The sequence below is a fragment of the Falco punctatus genome (assembly GCF_963210335.1).
Source record: "Falco punctatus genome assembly, chromosome: 5".
In the NCBI taxonomy this organism is placed as follows: domain Eukaryota; kingdom Metazoa; phylum Chordata; class Aves; order Falconiformes; family Falconidae; genus Falco; species Falco punctatus.
The window spans coordinates 74,603,505-74,625,528 of NC_137584.1; the positions used below are offsets into that span (position 1 = coordinate 74,603,505).

Genomic DNA, 22,024 nt, shown 5'->3' on the forward strand with positions numbered 1-22,024 from the left:
AGGTAATGGTTATCATGAGTGGTGGTACCACTTCTGCCTACTTCACATGCTGCTGAGAGCAGAGAGAGGGAGAAAACCGTGCAATGAAAGGCACAAGTTGACGAACTGAAGCGTTTTGAATCGATCTGATCAAAGGGGATCTTATAAACATTTGCTTTGTTGCTTTGACAGCAGGACCGGTGAGACATCTGGGAGGCACACAGCCTCTGCCTACTCAGCGATGGCTACCGATGAGCCCGTAATGCCAAAGAGATCACTGACAAAACCAAATGCATTTTCAATAACAAGAGAAGCGACCTGGAGCTCAGCAGCTGCTTTGCGTCCTGAGCCTGCTCGCTGTTCAGCAGCTTTGCAGGGCAGGGGCTGTGCCACCTCCCACAGCAGCACGGCCGGTGCCTGGAGAGCAGCACTGTGTGTCTTTTTAAGCTCAGTCGGGAGTAAAAATGCCATTGGTGCTCCCTCAGCAGGACCAGGAGCACTGGACTATCGGCGCAGGAGAGGGGGGATGGGGATGACGACAGTCAGAGCATCTCTGGGAGCCCATCTAGCAAGGGTAACCCGGCGCAGTGTTTCCTTTCCAAAGGAATCTGTTTTCTGAGCTTGTGCAAAGGTATGGAGAGACAAACAGAGGCGTGGGTGGTGCACGCACCAGTGTCTCACAAAACTGAAGCTGAACACAATGCCTGCAGCTATATCGGGTGAGCCTGGGGCTGGAGGAGGTGTCTATTCTCACAGCTTACCTCTGGGACAATATATGTTAAATCCCACTGACTCTCATCAGCTGAGGATAACTCATGCTTTTCCTAATTTACACAAATGGAATGGTTTCAGATACTTTCAAGGGAGCCTTCTTTAGTATCTGCATAACCTCAAGTAGGAGACTGTAATTAATTCCATTTTCACTCCCCTGTGAACCATAACTGCTTTGCACGATCCCTGACAAGCCTGAAAGGGCTGTTGATAGCACAAACCCAGGCTGTTTGCATTTGCCAAAGTCTCTGGGATTTCGGAGGACAGCAGGAGAGTCGCAGGTCCAGCTGACACTTCAGCTCTGCCACCAGCCAGCCCGGACTCAGCCATACTGCTGCAAAAGTGCTCTTCTATTAAAAGCAAAAAATAAAGTACTGCAGACATCTGTTTTGGGCAGAGGGCTTGTTCACCGGGTTTCAGCCCAGAGGGAAGAGAGCTGTTCGTCTCCAGCATGGTGATTTATTGAAGAAACACACGGCCCTTCACTGCAATGGCACCAGCAATGCTGCTGTCATTCATGAAAGACTTTATTAACTCACAGCTGTGTAAGCAGCCAAGAGACAGGGTTTAGATGGGGTGGATTTACTGCTTAGCAGTAAAATATCAACCTGGTTTATAACTATGACTTCTCCATTAAGGACAGTGGGAACAAAAAGCCTAACCGGCTTTAATGCAGAATTTGGTAAGTTTATGGGGGGGATTATGCAATGCAACTACTGGATACAGCGAGGGGCTGGCAAAATAGAAGCTGTGAGCTTCAGTCTGAATACAGAATGCTTTACTTCTTTCTTAAAAAGAGAAGGCAGCCCACAAACAAGCTGCTGAAATACTAAATGATCATAGCTGACAAGGCTCGAGAGCCACAGGATGCAGCCTTGGGCTACAGCAGAAGCTGCTCCAGGCCCATCAGGGCATTTACCTCCACTGGCACAGTAAAAGGGCATGAAGGGAACAATTATCTTTTTTCCACATCACTGTTTAATACTTTGTTGAAATTGGCCTCACATGCATTTACTATATATTTCTGGTTACGGTGTCTAACAGGGATTCACTGCAGAGGAGTCCCACCTGCTGCTCGAGTATTGCCGCCACCGAGCGACAGTCTGGGGAGACTCGCTCAAAAAATCTGCCCCAGCTTCTGACTCGCCAGCTCGTGTTGGTAAGGAGCTCTGACTTCCAGAAGCGGGACTGAGAAGCGGCACTTTTCCTGCCTGCTATGTGGTCCAGGACATGCCTGCAGGGTACTCTGGAAAAGCCGCTCGGTGCTGTGATACATGCACGGACCAATATAAGCAGGAGCGCGGGAGCTAGATGTGAGTCCGCTCTGTGAATCACCCAATGGTGCCACCAGGCTGGATGGTACCCGCAGAGTATTGCCTTAACTATCAGCGATAAAATCAATGGAAAGCCTGTTCAGAAGGTATTTGGAGTTCTCAGTGATGTCAGCTATTAAAAAATATTTTTCATTATATCACTGAAGAAACGAGCACATAATCTCACATTACACTTTTCAAATGGTTTTTATAAAAAGCAAATCTAAAGACAAATCTCCATCTTGTGGCTTCAAGCTCTCCTTTTTCTGCTGTACGCACGTGCTGCTCAGTTAACTCTTACCCGAATGCAGCTCCTTCACCAGCGATGACATGGTGTTGGTGATGGAATCAGCTGCGACTAGCAGGTCATTGCGGAGGTTCCTCCTTGTACCTGGGAGCAAAGCAGACACACAAACAGTGGGAATTAACACCTGCCATGCTGCCACTGCTCACCTCCTCAGCCATGCATCCGTCACCGGTCCCCACCGGGTGCCCTCCCCGGGAGAGAGCTCAGATGCTGCAGCACACGGCAGGGCCCCATCCAAGCAACTCGGCTGAGTGAGAGGGGGGGCAATTTGCTCTGAAACAGCCCAGTTCTGCTTGGCTGCCTGATCGCCTGTTTGGCTAATTAGCTATCACACCGCTCTTCTCCTTGCCAAGGACAGCACTTGCACGGCAGCTCAAGGGCAGATGCTTCTCTCCCCACAACAGGAGCTGCTGCGTGCTGGCCGTGGCGCAGCTCATCCACGCTCTTTGTTTGTGCAAAGCTGTTATCACCACCAGCTTCTCTGTTGCAATCAATATCACTGAGGTTTGAGCAGAATAACAGATAACTGAATTCTCGGCCTCTGCAGAGCTCTCCTCTTGCATCGCTGGAGGAAGCAATCCTCTTCCTCTCTGTGCCACACAGCCAGGGGGAACGGCACTCTGCTGTCCCCCACTATGACACTGACCTGCCTAGTCCCAGTCTGGACACCCATCTTGTGCCAGCCTCTGCTTGAGGGACCTGGTCACCCCACCAGAAACCTGAACATCTGCCATGGCTCTGCAAGAATGACTGGGAACAGCAAGGTGATACGGACTGCAGAGGAACCATCAAACTGGCTGTTGCTCCTGAAAGAGATGAGCAAAGCCAGCAGAAGCTGCCTAGGATGATGCCTATTGCCTCTTGCTGACACTGGGAAGATAATGATCTTCTGCGCCATCTATTCCAGTTCCCCGTGCTGGGCCCTCTGGCAGAGCCAGCATTTTCTTGCAGCAGAGCATCCTGCTGATCGCAGCCTCAGCTTTGCAGCCCCCAACCAGTGCCCACAGATGCTTGAGGATATGACTCCTCATCCCTGCTGAGCCCCCTTTCCTCTGGCACCTTTTTGCCCGGCACTGTTTTCGTTTTATTTGGAGGCTTTGATGGTGTGGGGTCGTGTTTTCTGCCCCGGTAGGTGGTCCGTGGCTGCAGTTTCTCACGTTGCGGAGCTGATGGCCCTGAGCTGAAGCTTTGCTGGAAGCAGGTCCCTGCAGCGGTTCATTGGCCCCACCTTGGCCGCTCCTGTGCTTTAACTGCCCACAGAAAATGGCTTTAGCAGCCTGTTAGCCCACACAGGCACCAGATGTCCGCACCGGCACAGCCTCCGGGAGTACCACTTTGATGCTGAATGTCTGACAGTGCTCTAAGATCTTGGCATTTGGGATCCTGTCCTGCCATTTACTCCAGTGAGGGCATGAAGACAACACGTGTGGAATCACCGGAGACATTTGATGTGACATTCTGCAGCTGTACTGAACTGTGGTAACGACAACTGTATGTTACACATTTACTTTTGTTTAAAGTTGGGTGTCTCATTCCAGACATGCTGCTTTAATGTCCCAAATGCTGTGCTGGCTTTTACTCTGTCCTTGGCTGGGGTGCCATCAGAGCGCCTGCTCCTACATTCTGCCTATGGATTTTAGTGCTGTTCCAGCACTGCCAGAGCATGCCACCCAGCTGATGTGCTTTCCATCATCATCTTCTTCCTCCAGGTTAAGTTGCCAACCAACCAGCATCATGCCCATGGCAGCCATAAGGCACTGGGTGTCTCTGTGCATGTACAAACAGTGTGCAATTCCCAGGAAAAAAATGCAGATTTTGGCCAACAGGTCTGGGACCTGTGGCTTGGGGGATTCCTCTGCATCTCTTACACAGTGGAGGCCACTTTACCCAGGTCTCTAGATGTCCCGAGTCCTGTCACTGCATGTGCCAGCAAAGCATGGCCACCGCACTCCCTGGCACTACTCTTGGGAGTAAAAGGTTGTAAAATTCCAGCCTGTCTCCCCTGTGAAACAGATGAATAATGTTAATGAGCTCGTCTGGACATGTACGTGCAGAAGCCACCCGAAGCCCTCCTGCCTGGTAGCATTCAATTATTTTATTATGTGAAAACAGAGAAATTTTATCCTGTTTCCTGTGTTCTCCACTTGCCTTGAATTTGCCTGATTTTGCATGATTAATATGAAATAGCACTAATTGTGCAGATTGCCTTTCCGGAAGGATCATGCCAGGAAACTTGTTATGGAGTTTGTTTACCATTTTTTTCTTGCAAGAGCTTTTCTAGTAGTTGAATAAGCCACCTCTGTGGTTATCACGAGAGGATAAGCACAAGTTATACAAGGAGAGATCCACCTTTCTGCTGGCATCTGACAAATCCTGAGGGACTGTTTTCTTCTCCTCCAAGATGATAAACAGCAGCATTAGTTTTCTAATTAGATGGTGGCCTCTGTATCTGGATATTTCAACTGGAACACCATCGAAGCATTTTATTCTAATACAGCATTATTGCGTTTTCCCGCTGGCCAAGTGGAAGGTCAAGTGATCACCTATGGAGGAAACCTATCTAAGCTTAAGACTATATGATCAAGATCACTGGGATTTGATTCTTCAAAGGTTTCCTTCTCTAGACCTCCCCACATTGATGGGGAAGCTTGTGGAGAACTTGTGCCCTGGGAGGAAAGACAAGACATTGGCATCTCTGCCCGCTGCTAGGTCACAGCAGCATGAGGTGGAGCAGCACCGAGACCTTCAGTCCCTTTTCTTCCTCTCTCCCACCATGACCTTTTATAAGAATTTGGTGATAGGCAAAAATTAGCAAAAATAATCTAAATGTTTTTGTTTTAAAAAAACACCCTAAAATAAGTGTACCCCAGGTATTGCCTGTATATTTTTTGCTTCTGGGGAGTTGCCACCACCACTGACACCAAGCTGTTGTGATGTGGGCGCTGCACGGGTCCTCAGCCCAGCCCTGAACCATGTTATACAACACCTGGTTCATTGCAACATATATTTGGGATGCTGTCAGCTGTTAAAAACCTAGGAAACCCCCCAAGTTTTCACTTTGGGCAATACCAACAGGTCCCAACGAAGACTATCCCCTTATGAGCCAGTCATTCAGGTGAAAGGCATGAATGAGCCCTTGATTAATTACATCAACTTCTACTAGAGCCAGGAGTTTGAGGAAGACAGCTCTGGTGATTGTAAACTGTGCAGAGAAGTTTGCTTTGTCATGGCTTTTGCCTGTATCTCTGAAGAAAAAACCAGATGGATAGGGAGCAAATTTGGATGCCGAAGCAATACTGTAAAATGAAAAAAAGATCAAGTAGGACAGTTAATGTACTACTATAATCATGTGTTCATTACTCCTAGCAGCAGAAAAGAGATCATTTCATCTCTTTGTGCCTTCCTAATTAAAAAAGGAAAGGGGAAAACGATAAGGCAGATAGAGCAGATTTTCCCAGTAACTGGTAGGACTCATTGCACTGCTGTTCCACTTTATGCAGCCTGGAAAAAGAAAGCCAGCCTGCAAAGGGGGGAAGGAGAAGCAGCTGCCAAAGAAATCAGTTGAGAGCTCTCGGCTGTACCATCAAACTTGTTGTAGAGATGAAGAGGAGGCGACTGGACCACCCACAGCAACAGATGGAGTGTTGCGCCTCTGGTATTTGGCATCTTGCCTCCCTGGAAATGCCTGCTTCTGCTGTCGTTTCTGGAAGTGTTTAGAGAGATGAGGAGCTTGTTCCTACCGATGGGATCAGGAAAAGACATATCCTTCCCACAGATGAGTTGTAGATAGTCGGTGTTTTCAGACTGGGTGTCCGCCATCACCTGATCCATTCACCAGCTGAAGTTCTGGAGAACAAGTAACAGCCTTTCCCTCTGTCAAGTATGCCGGGGGCTAAGGGCTCACAGTCCTTGCTGTAGTACTCCAGGCATCAAATACCGATTACAAGTATTTGCTGATGCTTCCTGGTTCTCTGCTACCATTTTGTAGTCTCCCTCCTCACCTTCTTCCAGCAGCAGCTCATTTAGGCAAGGAAGAATATTCTCCTGGAAGGATACATCCAATGAGTGGTTGATAAATGCAAATTGTTATTTAAAATCTGTTTGGTTTTGAGATACACCATCAGCTCTGGGAAGTTTATTTTCATGTTTTGTTCTGAAGAGGAGACCATCCATCTGACAAAGGTATTTAACACTAATATTCACAATCTTCCCTACCCAGAATGAGAAAACACCACCTCCAGTTTTGTGACTGTCTGTGATACAACTTGTCATCTTCTAAAGACATAAACAACCTGGCCTCTCTGGCAAGGCGAGGGCTCTTGTTTACTGCAAAGGACCAATGCACAGCAGAGGCTGCAGCATCCAGGCACTACAGGCTCTGGGATGTCTGATACCCCCTGGGATTTCCCATGGAGTACCAAGAGGTCCATATGAAGAGATGCTGCTTGCTGGTTGCCTCTGCCTGCAAACAGGTGAAGTCCTTGCCAGTGCATTAGGGAGAGGTGGATTTTGTGTCCTTCTTTCTTTTATTGTCAATAAGAAGAATATAAAGTAGGAGTGGATGTCCATCTCCAGAAACGTGGATCATGTTCAGAAACAACCTCCGTGTCTGTCAGAAATACCCAGGGAGACCAGGTCCTGCTGGTGTTTTTCTCACAGCTCTACATCCTGGGATGCTTCTGGAGTACTAAAGACGAAGAGTTCTGGACCAATATGGGCAAAAGAGAAGAAAACAGCACATAAAACCCAGTGACACCACTCCTGAGAAATACGGAGCATGGGCACCCGTTCCTACTGGGAATGGCTCTCTCTACCACGAGCAGAGCTGAAGTAGCTAGGACTGAAGAATAATTAACTTCCCCCTCCTTTGCAGTGAGATGGTCCTTGAAGGTCAAAAAAATATTTGCCAAGTTTCTTGACAACAGACAGACAATCATGTCTTTGCTTGCCGCCTTCCAACACTGCCAGGATCAAGTCTCTTCAGGGTTTGAGGAAGAGGCAGTGGTCTGCACTGAGATGAATAAGTTTCCATTTCATTTGGTAGTCTTCAAATTTGGGAGCCCTTCTTGAGCCAACAATGCCTTTGACATGGAAAAGCCTGACTTTTTTGAAACTTGTGACTGTAAAACTTTGGTTTTTTTTTTTTTTTTTTTTAAAAAAAAAAGAGTGACAGCATCTAAGTATAAACTCACACTACCTACAGAAGTTGGGGAATAAAAATACATATGTCAACTGCTGCCCTGATTTTCTTCAAAGCACGATAAGCTGTATTATTCACAAATGGACAGCTTACCCATCTGATCCAACCATACCAATTTGACCGAAGAAATGGACATGGTGGACACAGAAACTACCTGATAATCCAGCACTTCTTATGTCTACTTACAGAGCAGTCGGCAGCAATGGGTTTAGGCCAGAAAGTGATATTCTTTTCAAACATGGAGAGGAGTAACATGTAGAAAAGTTGCACACGAAGGAACTCCAACCATTGGAGCAAGAAAATGTTAATTGTCCTGTGGATCCTTCTGCTTCTTTGTTACAGTCTCTCCTCTCTCCTCTCCTCTCCTCTCCTCTCCTCTCCTCTCCTCTCCTCTCCTCTCCTCTCCTCTCCTCTCCTCTCCTCTCCTCTCCTCTCCTCTCCTCTCCTCTCCTCTCCTCTCCTCTCCTCTCCTCTCCTCTCCTCTCCTCTCCTGTTTAGCACTTTTTTCTTCCTCTCCCCACGGGGCTGCTGCATATCTGTGTCTCTAGCAGAGCAAGTGAGCCGTTCTGCAGATGCGCACACCTGCCAACTGCTCCATTAGAAACAGCCTTCACTGAGTTGTGCTGTAAAACGCCATCTTCCTTTCTGCCTCATAACCAGCAGAGAGGTGAGTAACTGTTAGCTAAATACTCTGGGTAAGAAGGCTGCTTGTTTTCCTACTCCTGGTCATTAAACTGCTTTTTTTCCTCTTGTGAATCATGGCACAGTTTAACCACCAGATTCATAAATATGACCAGTTTTTAATGTCTAACTGTTAACTTACTTGCGGGCCTACCTTTCTGGGTGGGAAGATCCCTTACCCGGAGGGAAGATCATCATCACAGAAATAATTCCATTAAGCTGTAAAGATTAAAAATGTGCCCCCAAACTGGCTGAGAGCACAGAAATGGGGTTCGTAATTATTGTCTCAATATTGGCAAGTTACACTTCTGTTGTACATAGAATCATCGAATCACAGAATGGATTGGGTGGGAAAGGACCTTAAAGACCACCCAGTTCCCACCCCCCTGCCACGGGCAGGGACCCCTCCCCCCAGCCCAGGCTGCCCCCAGCCCCGTCCAGCCTGGCCTTGAGCCCTGCCAGGGATGGGGCACCCACAGCTGCTCTGGGCAGCCTGGGCCAGCGCCTCGCCGCCCTCACAGGGAAGAATTTCTTCTTCACATCTAACCTATATCTCCCCTCTTTAACATGATGATGGCAGGATTAACATCAGAGTTGGTTCAGCTCTGTGTGATATTCACCTTGTGTGAAAGCTTCCTGCACATCTCCCCCGACACCTGCAAGCGAGTCCTGTGGGACATGCGTTGGGGTAGAGCCGGCGGAGGTGGATCTGACGGGCATGGGCATGGGGCGGCTGGCTCCGTGGGTGGGTGAGGAGTGTGCCGAGCCCGCTGCTTGCGCCTGCACGGGAGACACGAGACACAGTTTCCAAATTTTAAACTTTTTTTTTGGGTCAAAGTCTAAAAATAATTCTGGAAAAAAGAAAAAAAAGAAAGAAATGCATAAAGAAAGACGCTTCACCAAAACACTCTCAACTTGAGTAACGTGATGCATGATCGGTAAATGTTGTGGGAGGACCCTGCGGTGGTGGCACATGTCAGGCTGCAGCACCTGAGGCTGGGCTGCGGGTGGTATTCACAGCTGCGCTGCCGCTGGGGTGGGCTCCGACCTGCGGCCACTGCACCATATGCTTACTGTGTCACCGGTCAAACATCAAGTTGGAAAAAAAACATCAGGAAGGCAAGGAGTGACCTGCCTGGCCATGCGCTCCAGAAGGGCCCGTCACCACTTGGCTCCACTCACCCTTCCCACAGGCAGTGGTGAGGAAACCCCCAGAGCTCCACGGTGCCACTGAGGCTCTGCTGAAGATCCATCCTCTTTTAAAATTTATTTTTCTGTATTTTGTATAGAAAACAGATACTTTACGTGTTTTTATTTATTACTAAAATAGTGATTTTTAGATTTTTAATTCACATTTTCTTCCAGCCAAACCTGCCCCATCTCTGCCATGCTGCTCCAAGAACCTCGTGAGCAGTTGTGCATCGTGGGTGCTGGTGCCTTCCTCGATAAGGCTCCTGGTGCTCCCCTACGCCTCCCCACGGACCGCGAGCGATGGTCCCAAGGGTCTTTCAGGCACTGCCTGTGTACCCAAAGTCTGCTGAATTTCATAGTAAATCACAAACAAATTGCGAATAATTTTTTCCCTGTGGTTTCAAGGTTTGGAGAAAACTGTTGTCGTACTCACTCGGGCAAATCTCCCCCTGGCTCCAAAGAAGATGCTGCCCCAGCAAAACCTCCGGAGCACAGCCTGGGGTTTGGCACTGGAGTGATGTGCAGGGGAAGGAAAGGGACTGACGACCGTATGAGGGGGAGATAAATACGGGCGACTACTGACATGCACTTATTGGCTCTGTGTTTTCAAAAAAGCAACCTCACTCAAGCACTTGGCGTGCAGTGCCAGCAGGAGAACGAGCAAGGAGGCCATTCTCCAAGGGATGAACCTTGCTTGGTATTTAAGAACCTTTGCAGAGATCCCAGTTCCCCATCTCCCTCCTTTGGCTGTTCACAGGAGCCACTCGCTCCCCCAGCATCCATCCTTACTGCCAGGGAGGCAAAAGCATCACCCTTCCCTGGAGCAACTGCCATTATTTATGAGTGCTTTGAATGTGCGCAGTACTACTTTATTGCTAATAAGCTGGTTGTTCTCTGCAGCCACTCATGTCTGTCAACAACCTCTGAACCCTCCTGCTCAACTGCAAAGTTATTAGTGATCAGTTTTGTCTGGCTTTGCTGGCAAGGGTTTATGATCTGTGACTGTATTTATATTTAAGCACAGTCCCTATGCTGCAGTTGATTAAAGGAAAGCTATTCATAAATAATTACACACTAAGGGCATTAAACCGTACAACGCATCTGAGCAAATACCTGGTATGTTTGTGCCCTTTAGTTTGTCGCCTGTTTTTTAAGCCTGTTCATCGTTTGCTCCCTTTGACGTGCATCAGTTACCGGGGCAACCCGGCCAGCGCAGCGGCGATGCAGCGTGGTGACACTGCTAGCACCCAGCGCAGCGGTGACACTGCCAGCACCCCACAGCCGGCACTAGCCCTGCCGCAGGGCACAGCATCCACCGCTGGCACATTTTTTACCCGTGCTCACATTGGGTACCGCTCTGCCACAAGGTCCTGCTTCCCATGGGAGCACCCAGGGACATGATGCTGCTCAGGACCATGCGGGGATGGCTGCAGCTCCGGCTAATCCCTGTCTCTCTGCTAGCTCAAAGTTGACATTCTTATTAACATGAAAACCCAGTCATGTGTAAAATTGTCTTTGAAACCGTATTAATTAAAATAAGTGAGTAAAATGTTCTTGTGACATGGGTGTCTGCAGGGGAGAGGGCTGCAGGAGGGAAATGACATCTTTTGAAGGTAAAACCATTAGAAAATGCAGATGCCACACCAGAAACTTCACTTCTCTGCACTGAAACCTCAAATAAAACCTTAAAAAATGACCTGAAAAATGCACAGAAACAGGCAGGAGTGTCTGAATTTGCATAAATTTGTGGCAAAAGATGCCTGCCCACAGCCTGGTGCTGCCAGTCTAGCACGTGCAACGTGGCACGGTGCAAGAGGCAGCGTCCCCCCATCCCGCAGCTTTGGTGTGGAAGAACCAGCTCATTCCCACCAGCTCATTCCCTCTCCTCCTGGACCGAGCGTCAGCCTTGGCAGCTGCTCAGATGAGGAAAAAACAGCCCATGCATGAATTAAGGCTGAAGACCAGGAGGAAACCCAGCACTGACACCCGCATCGGAGGCGGAGGCCGATGAGCCGGAGCTGCCCTTTCCCCAGGAAGGAGCCAGAGGAGGCTGTGTGAATATTTTGTGTTTTGAAGCTTGTTCCCCTGGTTGCACCGGGCGCTGTGGGACTTCGGCACACGTTCCCGTTAACTACCTGAGACCTGCTGATGGTGACAGGTGTGAGATGTGAATGCAAAGCCACCTAGAGATTTTATTTGGAAGAGCAAAGAGTTCAATTAACGGAGTGAGCCTTCACCACTGGTTTCCTCTCCCCAAAACACATCTGCCTAAACTGTGAGGGGACGGATTTTTACCCTGCGTGGCAAACTTGACCCATCCCACCCATCTCCACATCTGGCCCATGGTGATTTTCGCAGATGTGCTTGCTCCTTGGACCAAGGGGAGCCCCTGAGCCCCTGAAACGCCTGGGCTGATGGGCTGGCAGTAACAGCCAGGAAAGCAGCACTCGGGCACCCTCCATGCGCAAGGAGACTTCAGCCCTTGGGGGGGCATCTTTTTTTCATTGTCATTCATCTTTGAGACGCTCTGTCTACATTTATATTCTTAGAGTAAGTGCCCAAGCACTTGAATTTTATGTTTTTTTAACTGCTGGGCATGCAGATGGGCCACGCCGATTTGCATACTGCAGCCACCCAAGCAGAGGGGCTGGGAATGTCCCTCATCTGTGTGATGACACGGTTCCTGGAAACCATAGTGATTTTGAGAAAAGCTTGTGAGGTCACACATAGATGATGTACCTCAACAGGGAGCAGTTACAGGGCAGAGCTGCACCTCCCTGCTGCCCCTGTCCTCACGCGTGCTTGCACCCCACAGCACTCAGTAGCTGAAGGAGGATCTGAAAGTTTCAGTTCAGTGAAGACTTAAAAATCGCCTTTACCAGAAACATGCGCTGTCCCGGACTGCTGGGAACGTGGCTGCAGCTCAGGCCTGCAGGGCTATAGTTCTCAGGCAGCCGGTGCTCTGGCTGCTGCACTGGGACCCCACTAGTCCAGAAGCATCCCTCAGTCCTGACCAAGAAGATGAGTGAAAAAGCAACTCCTGGCCAGCACTGACACTTGTCAAAGCACAAGAAGGACTAAACCTTCTGCACTAAACCTTCTAGTGCAGCATCTTACAAAAGCCAGGTAGAAGTGCTGCGGTCTGAGCTACACCTGCAGGAGCACTGTGTGTGCAGGCTTGCAGGGGCTGTTGTAAAGCCCTCCAAGTTTACACCTCTAAGAGGAAAGTAATTATCCAAACTCCTTATGGATGATCTCCTGGGAAATCTCAGCAAGGCCACAGTCCCCACCAGATCTTTTTCATTTTTTATGAGTGGAGATGACACCTGAACAGGTCTAGGAGGGGACAGGAGACCTGTGCAAGCCTCTCTGGGCTGGGCTGAATGAAAACTGACTATCTCTGGGGATAACGACCCCTTCCTGCTCATGGCAGAGCCTGACACAGATGGTGCATCGATGGAGCTTTCCCAGGCCCACACGGGGACCAGACATCAAAGGCACTGGGAAAAGTAGCAGCTATCACTGCTGAACGTAAACCAGAGAAGTAGTGCTGACACCTCGGATGCAATAGACAGAAGCTTTGGGAAGGGAAGGAAGAAAGACCGAGTCCAAAGCAAATTTGTAATGATGCATTCACCAAATTACAAGTAAAAAAAAGTCAGTTCCACCTCAGCAACAAACTCAGGGTGTGTGTGGCGTGTTCACTACTGACATACTTTGGGTAACAGTTTCTGAACACACTCTGCAGGTAATGCAGAAGCAAAAACTACTGTTGTCTCCAGTGGCATGATGTACTCCCAGTGCAAGCATACACATAAACAAATACCTGCAGGAGAGGGAATGGGTGCTTTTCAGGGCTAGGGCTGCATGTAGTTTTCTAGCACCTGGTAATAATCTGTTTTTCTCTAATCCCAGATAAAATAAAATAAGATAAAGTAAAATAAAATAAAATCAGATAAAATAAGGTGAAGTAAAATAAATCTGTTTTACATACTGATTTATCTTCTTGTACTTTATATAGCACATGTAGTCTTAGCATGCTTGTGTATTTTGCCTCTGCACCAAATGATGAGCCCTGTGGAAAAATGATGCATGTGGAAAAAAGGTATATGACCTCTAGCTGTGATGCATATACATACAGAAAGCAGAAATAAGAACGTATGAGCTGGCGTTTCCTAACTGTTAACATTATTTGTCCCCTCAGCCCATGGCGCTCAGGCAGTGTGCTGCCTGTGGGACCCTGATGGCATCTGCAGCCGTGAGGAACTCCAAGGCTGATCTGAAGGATGCCTGAGGACGCGAGTTAAAGCCAAGGGCACTGATGGTGATAATAAGCCTCACCAACAGCTGGGCTCACACTGCACAGTGTGAAACCAGTCTTGTCCTAGAAAGCACTTTATCTACTGAGAAAGCAAGAAAAGACACCTGGGGCAGATGCGGAGGGAGCAGCACAGAGCCTCTGCCAGCGAAGGCAGCTACCGCGCAAGCCATGGGTGCTACAGCATGGTGCCGGGGCTTGGCCCGGGGCAAAGGAAGCTGTGGGAGGACACGGCGGGTGTAGCTGTGCCTCTGCAGATGTGGGAAGTGAACCGGGACAGCCCGGAGGCAGCATGTGACCGCTAACAGCTACGCTCAAGGGATGGCTCCCAAGGCATCACTGCGGGGGGGTGTGTCAATAAATCTCTCTTGCAGCCTTCCTTCTCCAACAGCTGGAAGGCAAAGGGAGTGACAGGAGGAATGATGCAAGGTCCCATAAATACTGGAGTTGACACTACTTCTGTGGTTTGTGAAGCTGATGAAGTGAGCCTGCACTGGGGCTGTTCCAGTGTCTCCGTTCCCCAGCACAGGCAAGCACTTCTACAGCTTTGCTTGATAAAAAGATTCGTCTACTGAGGAGCTGTGTGTCGCTCTGCTCCTCCACGGCCACTGCTGCAGAGCCCACAGGATGGGAAACTACAAATTTATATTTACTTTGTAAATAGAGCAAAGGCAGATTTCAATAGATTTGTCCTCTCTGACTCTGTTGGAGTTGCAGCCTCAGAAAATCCTGGGAATTATTGGCTCATTGCATATTCTTCCTGGACACTGCACCAAGGAGGGGACACAAGATGGATTTCAATTCAGAAAAACAATGAAGGAAACCTCTGACCCAGCTCCTGAAATGTTTGGGAACTGACTTCGATTTATTGGCCCCAGCTTATCAAGCCTTGTATACAAGAGTTCAGAGGTTTAACCTACCGCCCCCTCCTCTAATATTTCCTGAAGAAAAGAGGCAGAGCTCTGGCCTGTGCATCAAACCCACTTCAATGCAGGCACAGGAAACAGTGACCATGGCAGCTTTTAGCAGGTATACAAAATGCTGTTGCACCATCGTGTCCCTCATGCCAGCAGTTTAACTGGAGGTTCCTACCTCTCTGGTGACCTGACGTGAAATTTTCTACAACCACCACGACAGAGGAGAGTTTTAAAGAATGGGATGAAAAATGCATTGAAAAATCCAGGTCAGAAGGACCCTCAGAGGGTGTCCAGACCAACCTCCTCTTCTGAGCAAGGTCAACTTCAAAGCGTTGCTCAAGGTCATCTTCAGCTTATCTTTGAAAATCCCCCCCAAAGCTCCAGAGTTTAACCACTGTCATGGGAATTTCTTTCCCAAATCCAGCCAGACCCCCCAGCCAAGGTGTGACCTTCCTTTCTCCACGCACCCCTGGGAGGGCTCTAGCTTTGCTTTCTCCTCAGTCACCTGCAGCAGACAGAAGATTACAGCTGGATTTCCCTTTTGCCTCCTCTTCCCCAGGCTGACACAACCAGTTCATATGTCACCCTGACCAGAGGGTTTTGCAGGACACGGACATCAGGAAAAGCTTCTTCATGGGAGGGTCATCAGAGAGGTAAGGGACCTCCATCCTCAGCGGTTTTCAAAGCTTGCCTACATGAAGCCAGAACTAACTTGACCCAGTGCCAGCAGCAGTCCTGCCTCAAGTGGAAAGTCGAGCTGAAGACCCCCAGAAGGCTCTACATCTTTATGATCTGCAGATGTTTACTGAGAAACTAAGAAATCTTGCTTTGCAGGAAATATAAATTGATTTTAATGCATTTTATTATGTAGCATATTCCTACGACTAAAAGGGATCTTGTAACATACAAAACCAAACAGCTAACAGTTTTTATATAAGTGTTTTAGACAAGTAAACATCTCATCATGCCACAAATAACTAACTGCAGAAAACACAGCAGAAACAGAATTAAAACAAGAATATGAACACATGCTCTACAACTCTCGTTTTCTATTCTGCATCCTCACTGTAGGAGATAAAGCAAGCCAGAGGATGTCAAACGGCATCCGGGAAAGAGCAGGGGTCGTCATTAGAATGTGAAATGGCAATGAGTTTATCATCTGCATATCATGTGCGTTCATTGCCTAATTCACATTTACCATGCTTCCCTTTGTCTTTACTTAAGAATGATGAAATGGCTCTTGAGCCCCACTTCCTCACGTCAAGTATCATGGGGCTCAAGCTGAAGAGCTTTTATAATATTCACTGTAAGTGAATATTCACTGTCAGCTCCTCTCCCTGCTGCAGGGGCTTTCTCAGGAACAAAAGCCCCTCTCTTCTCACCCAGGTGTTCTCCCCACATCTTGCCCAGGTGTTCTCCCTGTGTTCTCCCCACGGGCTGGGGGGCGCACACCAAACCGAGCCCCCCCTCAGCCTGACACTGCCCTTGGCTTTCTCTGCGGTTCTCTTCTTGTTCAGCCCCTCAGGCCCCCTGTATCCCCACGTTTTCAAATAACATTGACAGCACCCTGCTCGAACGGGCAGAAGAACCTCTGCTGAGGCGACTGTGTGTGCCGTGACTACAAACTATTATGTAGCAGGGAAGAAAAAAATACACTTTCTGCATATTTCACCACAAAACTGTCAAGTAGAAAATCAAGTTATTCTTTCCATGGATGTATAGGTCATCTGTTTAGCCTACATCATCTGTGTTTAAAATTTCACGCATATATACAACCCAAAAGGCGCAGTGCCCTTGCATTCCTCTGCTCCTTTTGGGGCTGAGCCAACTCAATAAATAGCATTGAGGAGCCTGAAAACAACAAGCCGATACGCTCCTTGCGCTGAGGTTAATTTTGTTTAGATATGTCTTGAAATATTGGGGAAATTTATGAGTCCTGAAGAGTGCAAATATTTTACTACACAGACTATGATGGAGTACTACAGGCAGGTTGGGCACACAGCAATCCTCAGCCGGCAACCACTCCAACCAACCAACCAACCCAGAAGTTTTTAACGACGAGGGATAAATGGCAGAAACAGCGGATGTTGGACAAGTTGGTTTTGCTGAACACAGGCCTTGCCAAATAACACTTGATTTCTATCCTTGAGAAGATTATGAGTTTTATTGATGAGGATAATTATGGAGAAATAATATTCTTCATAAGGCATTTGATTGAGCCATGTGTGATGAAAAATGTGTGAGCCATTTCTGATGAAAAAAGTGAGCAGTATGCAGCAGCAGCAAAGCCTGTGCTGCACAGATTAAGCAAAAGGTGACTGTAAAAAGAGGCACCACTCAAGGGCACGTCTCGTTGGAAGTGACTTGGTTTTGGTCTTCATGGTGATGCATTGCCCAAGACCTGCCCGACTCTCCTGCTGCAGCCACGTGCTGTGCACCTCCTCCTCCACCCTGACCGCTTGCTGGCATCACTTTCCCCATTTTTTTGCAGCCTCCATGCACACCTCAGCGCCCTGCCTGCCCCCACCACTGGTGCAAGAGTGATGCCTTTGTGTGCGTGGACATGCCCAGCATGGCTGTGGAGCACCTCTTCCATTAGACCGTTGTAGAACCAATACGCTACAGAAAATTTCGCAACTATTGCCACTGCCTTAACAAAAATAACTTGCCTTTACTGTAATTTCAGGCACTTTTTCTGCAGACAAGGGTTACGGGAGCTGCTCTTTACAAAGGTGAGGTGCAGGGAAAGGACGTTATTTGCTGACACAGAAATGAATAGAATCATATGAAAATGCAGCTGTAAGAAAACACCTTGTTCACCCCTCTGTGCCACAGCTGCATCTGCTCTTCGTAATCCCCTCCTGACAGATGTTTATCTGACATGCTCTTAAAAAAACTCTTTATTCAGGTTTTCCTAAAACCTAAATGAAACTCCTAAATGAAATTTTTGGCAAGTGGAGTCCATGGCACGGCCCAGCCCCATGGGGCAAGGACAGAAGCTCTTCCCTCCTCTGTGCTGTGATCTTTTCTGTGCCTCAGGCCTTCTCAGCCTGCTCGCAGTCCTCTCTTCTCCAGGCAAACAGCTCTGGTCCTTCAGCCTCGTCTGGTGAGCCAACGGTTCATCCACGACAAGTTTCCTCACCCACCTCCTTGGGACTTGCCGCATCTTTTTGGAGAGCTGGAGCCCACAAGTGGACCTCCTGTTTCAGGTGGGACCATGACAAGAGTCAGTGGAGTAGGAGGCTGGTTTGTGGGTCTAGTGAACCCCAAAGACATCTCCAAGTCCCTTTTTTTTTTAATTTTTTTTTTTATTTTAAATACCATGAGAGCATTGACTCATGCTTGCTTTGTGATCCACAATGGCCCCAGGTGCTTCTCGCAGACAGGCTGTCCTTCCAGTTGCTTCCTATTTCATATTTGCTTAGCTGATTTTTGCACATACATGCTGCATGCATTCCTTCGTACATACTGAATTCTAGGGTTTTTTTTTCTTCCAAATATTCCTGCAGTTTTTCAGGATAATCTTGAATTCTCATTCCCTTCTCTAAAGCTCCAGCAATCTCCTGCTTGATGTCAAAAGCAAATCCAAGTCCCTTGCAGGAAGGCTGAACAGTAATTAATTCAGGACAGAAATAATGAACTATTGAGGAATTTCAATTTACACGTCTTTCTATTTTAACAGAAAACCCTTGACAACTGATCTTGGAGAAAGCTTCTCCAACCAAATTTATAACTGCTTTGCATGAGGCTCATCTTAGCCTACGCTGCTCTGACTCTACGGGAGGGAAACAGGAGTTTGCTCTAGAGTAAGTCTGTGAAGGAGAACTACAAGGGGGATGCTCCCTGTTTGCTGCTTTTTCCCTAATACACATTTAATTGAATTGCTTTAACCTGTGATAAAAATTGGAATGCCGTTAAGCCGGTTTGGTGTGAGATGGTTTGGTCTTGTCCTGTCCTTGAAGCTTTCGTAGAGGAATCAGGTAGGTGCTAGAAGCGCAACCATGCAAGTGCACAGGCTTGCAGGTACGAATCCTCCGCCGTGGGGCACCTGCGGAGCTGTCCTCCCCACTCCCACCACGCAGACCCTCATGCAACGAGTACCATGACTGCAGCCACCGGGGCTGCAATTTCCCCACAGGGTATTTCTCCAGAATTTGGGTCTGTATCACCACTGGCAGTTTTCCTTTCTCCTAGTAACTTAAACATTATTTACATTAACCAGAAACAGAGGAAAAAAATCCTTTCAGTGCTGCAAATGAAACTATGGCTGTTGCTGCCTGAATAATTCCAGCTCAGTTCAAGCGTGTGCTAAAAATAATTCAACCCCCTCTCCACAAATACTCTTTGAGGGAAATATTTAAAACAGAAAATAAGGTCACTAAATCAGATCCCCCACCAACCGGTCCCGCTAACCTTATTCTTGTAGGAAAATTGAATTTTACTGTCCTCTGTGGCACATCAGCCAGGCCTATTGGCTCCAACAAGCCTCGTGCCTCCTGCCACCCGTCTCCGAGAACAATCATGTCAAGGAATACATAAAAGGCTTATTAGTTGTGTAGGCTAATAACCTTTCTGAAGCATTAATAAAATCCCCTGACTAAAACCTAAAGCAGCACTGTTTTCATGGCAATGGAGGGAGAGTGGCATGATGCCTGTTCCCCCGGACCCCCTGTTCCCCTGGACCCCCTGGTGTCCCGGGCCCCCTGTTTCCCCCCGTGTGGGGCAGCAGCCAGGGAGCAGCCAGCTGGCTTGGCCAAGGGCCCCCATCCCACCGCAGCCTGTTCGAACACATCATGCTCCCGATTTGCAGAGGCACACACTGCTCTGAAACACAGCACACGAAAAGCGCTCCGCACAGCCAGAGCGCGTTGCTGGCACCCAACAGCCATCTATGGATGCGTGTACTGATCTGTACAAAATAAACATATATCTTGATATATGTTGCAGGCAGGCGATGGGGAACGCATTACAAATATATGAACACCAGCCTCTGCACCCAGGCTGCTCTGTTTTGGATCCCTGCTGATGCTGGGTTTTTCAGTGATGCCAAGCCAGTGATGCTAACGGCCTAATGCTGTGGTGCAGTGCAGAGGCCAGGGAGAGTCGATGGTATTATTAGACAGCACATTGCCCGTTGCACTGAAAGGTTTGCATTTAATTGTTCAAAATCACATAATTAGATTAGATACACAAAACCACCCAGCAATGCTGTGTGGGCTGCGAGACGCAATCTGGCAGGAAGGCTGAACGTGCCGTGGGGACACACACAGAGGGGAGGAGAGCAGGGCCAAGGCTGTGCACGGAGCAGCCTTTGGTTTTAAATCACACTGCTAATTAACAGCTAGTTTGCTTGGGAATAAGGTTGCTGTCCCCTCCTGACAGCAGCTCCTTGCTGTGAGCGAGAGCCACGCACCTGGCTGGGGGCTGCGGCCAGGCTGGCGAAACCCCGGCACCGCCTGACTGCCACGCCGCAGAGACCGGCCGATGGGCGGCCGCACAGCTGTGATCATTACTGCTAAATTAAAACTGCTTTGCTTGGGTCCCTGCTCTCTGTCCCAAGGGCAGGGCCCTGCAGCAATCGCCTGCATCCAGGCAGCACCCGGTGACCCGGCAGAGCCTCCAGTGGGGCCAGCAGCTAATCCGGCAGCAGCTGGGCAGGACTCGGTGCATCCTTCTGCCAAACTGGGAGACATCTAGCCTCTGCGCTACTTCCACTGCTGTTCCAGCAACCGTCTTGCATTACTCAGCTCTTTTTACAATTTGCTGTTTCAGCTTTAATTCTAACACACAGATAACCCATGACTTCAGGACAGCTATTTTGTGCAGCTTGGCTGTCACTGCTTAGGGAGGTGAGTATTTGCAAACTGTTTATCCATGGAAGCTGGCGAGCTGCTTCGCTGCGCCGCTGAATACGCCGGCTGCACTGGCAGCCCTGCCTCCCCTGCCTCTTCCCTGCACATCAGGCAGGGCGAGTCATGCAGCAGAGCCAGGCACGCTCCTTGCAGAATTAAACACCATGTCTCATAAAGGAGAAGAGCGATGAAGACTATTCTCCCTGGATTATGATAGAGAAAAGGGGGAGAAAGAAGAGAAAGCTCCACTTGACTTTTCAGTTGCTCAGATTTAGAATTCATGCTTTCCAGCAGTTACCCCTGAGCAACCAAATCCTTCTTTTACTGATACAATAAAGCAGGAGATGTGATCACTATTGGCAGCTCCTGCCTTTTTCACGGCAGTGGCCAAGCTGAGGATGCCCTCTTTATGCTTTGCTATCGCTAGGCATTTTTTGGGGGGTCAGGACCCCCCACCCCCCCTCCTTCTGCTGCTCGGCTGCTGCTGAAGAGCCCAACCGCTGCTCCAAGACCCCCCCCACCCCGAAACAGGTCTGAACTGTCCCCAGCTCCGCTGAGTGCGAGATAGCTGTTTGAACTCCTCCATTCATGAAATGTTGTTTGTTTTCATTCCTCTCTATCCCCCCAGCTGTGGGATATAGAGCAGGGATCAGGAAACAATAAAATCTTGGTTACCACACAGAATGCCTCCTTTTTCCTAGCTGCTTTCAAAGCCTGACATTTTTGCTTTCATCCGCCATTTCCACAGTTATGGGGCATGTGCTGCCTCCCCTTCCAGCGGGGCCTCATGTGGGGATCCCATAACTGCGCTCAATATGTACCAGATTGCTGCCCTCCCCTGCATCCAGCATCGCCTCCCACCCCGCCGCTTTGCGCTCTCACTTGCAGCCGTTCCCAGGACTCCTACAGTTTCAACTCCCATCCGATCCCCTGCCCGACTTGTATTACAAAGACTAAAAGCAAGTGTTATCTTTCAAAATTATTCGAGTTTTGTTTTCAGACTTCTCAGTTGGCACTTTATCCCTTTAACTCATCAGCATCACTAACGTGGCTGAAAACCTTTCCACCGTGTCTCCGGAGGCGAGCGGAGCTGCCTCCGTGCAGGAGAGGTGGGGGAGCTGCCCCAGCCCCGTCCTGCAGCACCAACATGGGGTCACAGCAAAAGGTCTTAATTCTTGGAGTGCCCAGACCAACCATGAGAGCTACTGTCTGTGGCGATGGGTCCAGGATTCCTCGGTTCTGCAGGCGTTACTAGGGGACACGCAAAGTACCTCAGGTCCGCCTTTCCTACTGTTAAAAAAACAGCTAGAAAAGTTCACCCTAGCTGAGAAGGCAGATCTGCACTACCAGAACTACCAAGGTGATCCGTAACTCCATTTGACTTTCCATGTGGTTACACCATGGCAGCAGCGTAACGAGTGCATACCTATTACTGCCATTCAGAGATGAGAGAGACACCATCTCCCCTGGAAAATGCCAAAAGCTTGTGCTGGGA

General features: G+C 48.7%; 1 protein-coding gene across 15 annotated transcripts in view; it reads right to left on the reverse strand.

The window, feature by feature from the left end:
* The window catches only part of DTNB (dystrobrevin beta), a 224,799-nt gene that overhangs the window by 20,277 nt on the left and 182,498 nt on the right, over positions 1 to 22,024 (reverse strand). For 12 of the 15 annotated variants that reach the window (XM_080390253.1, XM_080390254.1, XM_080390251.1 and 9 more), the window contains 2 exons: positions 8,872 to 9,031; positions 2,365 to 2,454 (listed from right to left, as the gene is read on the reverse strand). In XM_080390253.1, coding sequence (XP_080246379.1) covers positions 2,365 to 2,454; positions 8,872 to 9,031 — 250 coding nt within the window. The other 3 variants (XR_013928598.1, XR_013928599.1, XM_080390244.1) reach the window with 2 other exon arrangements.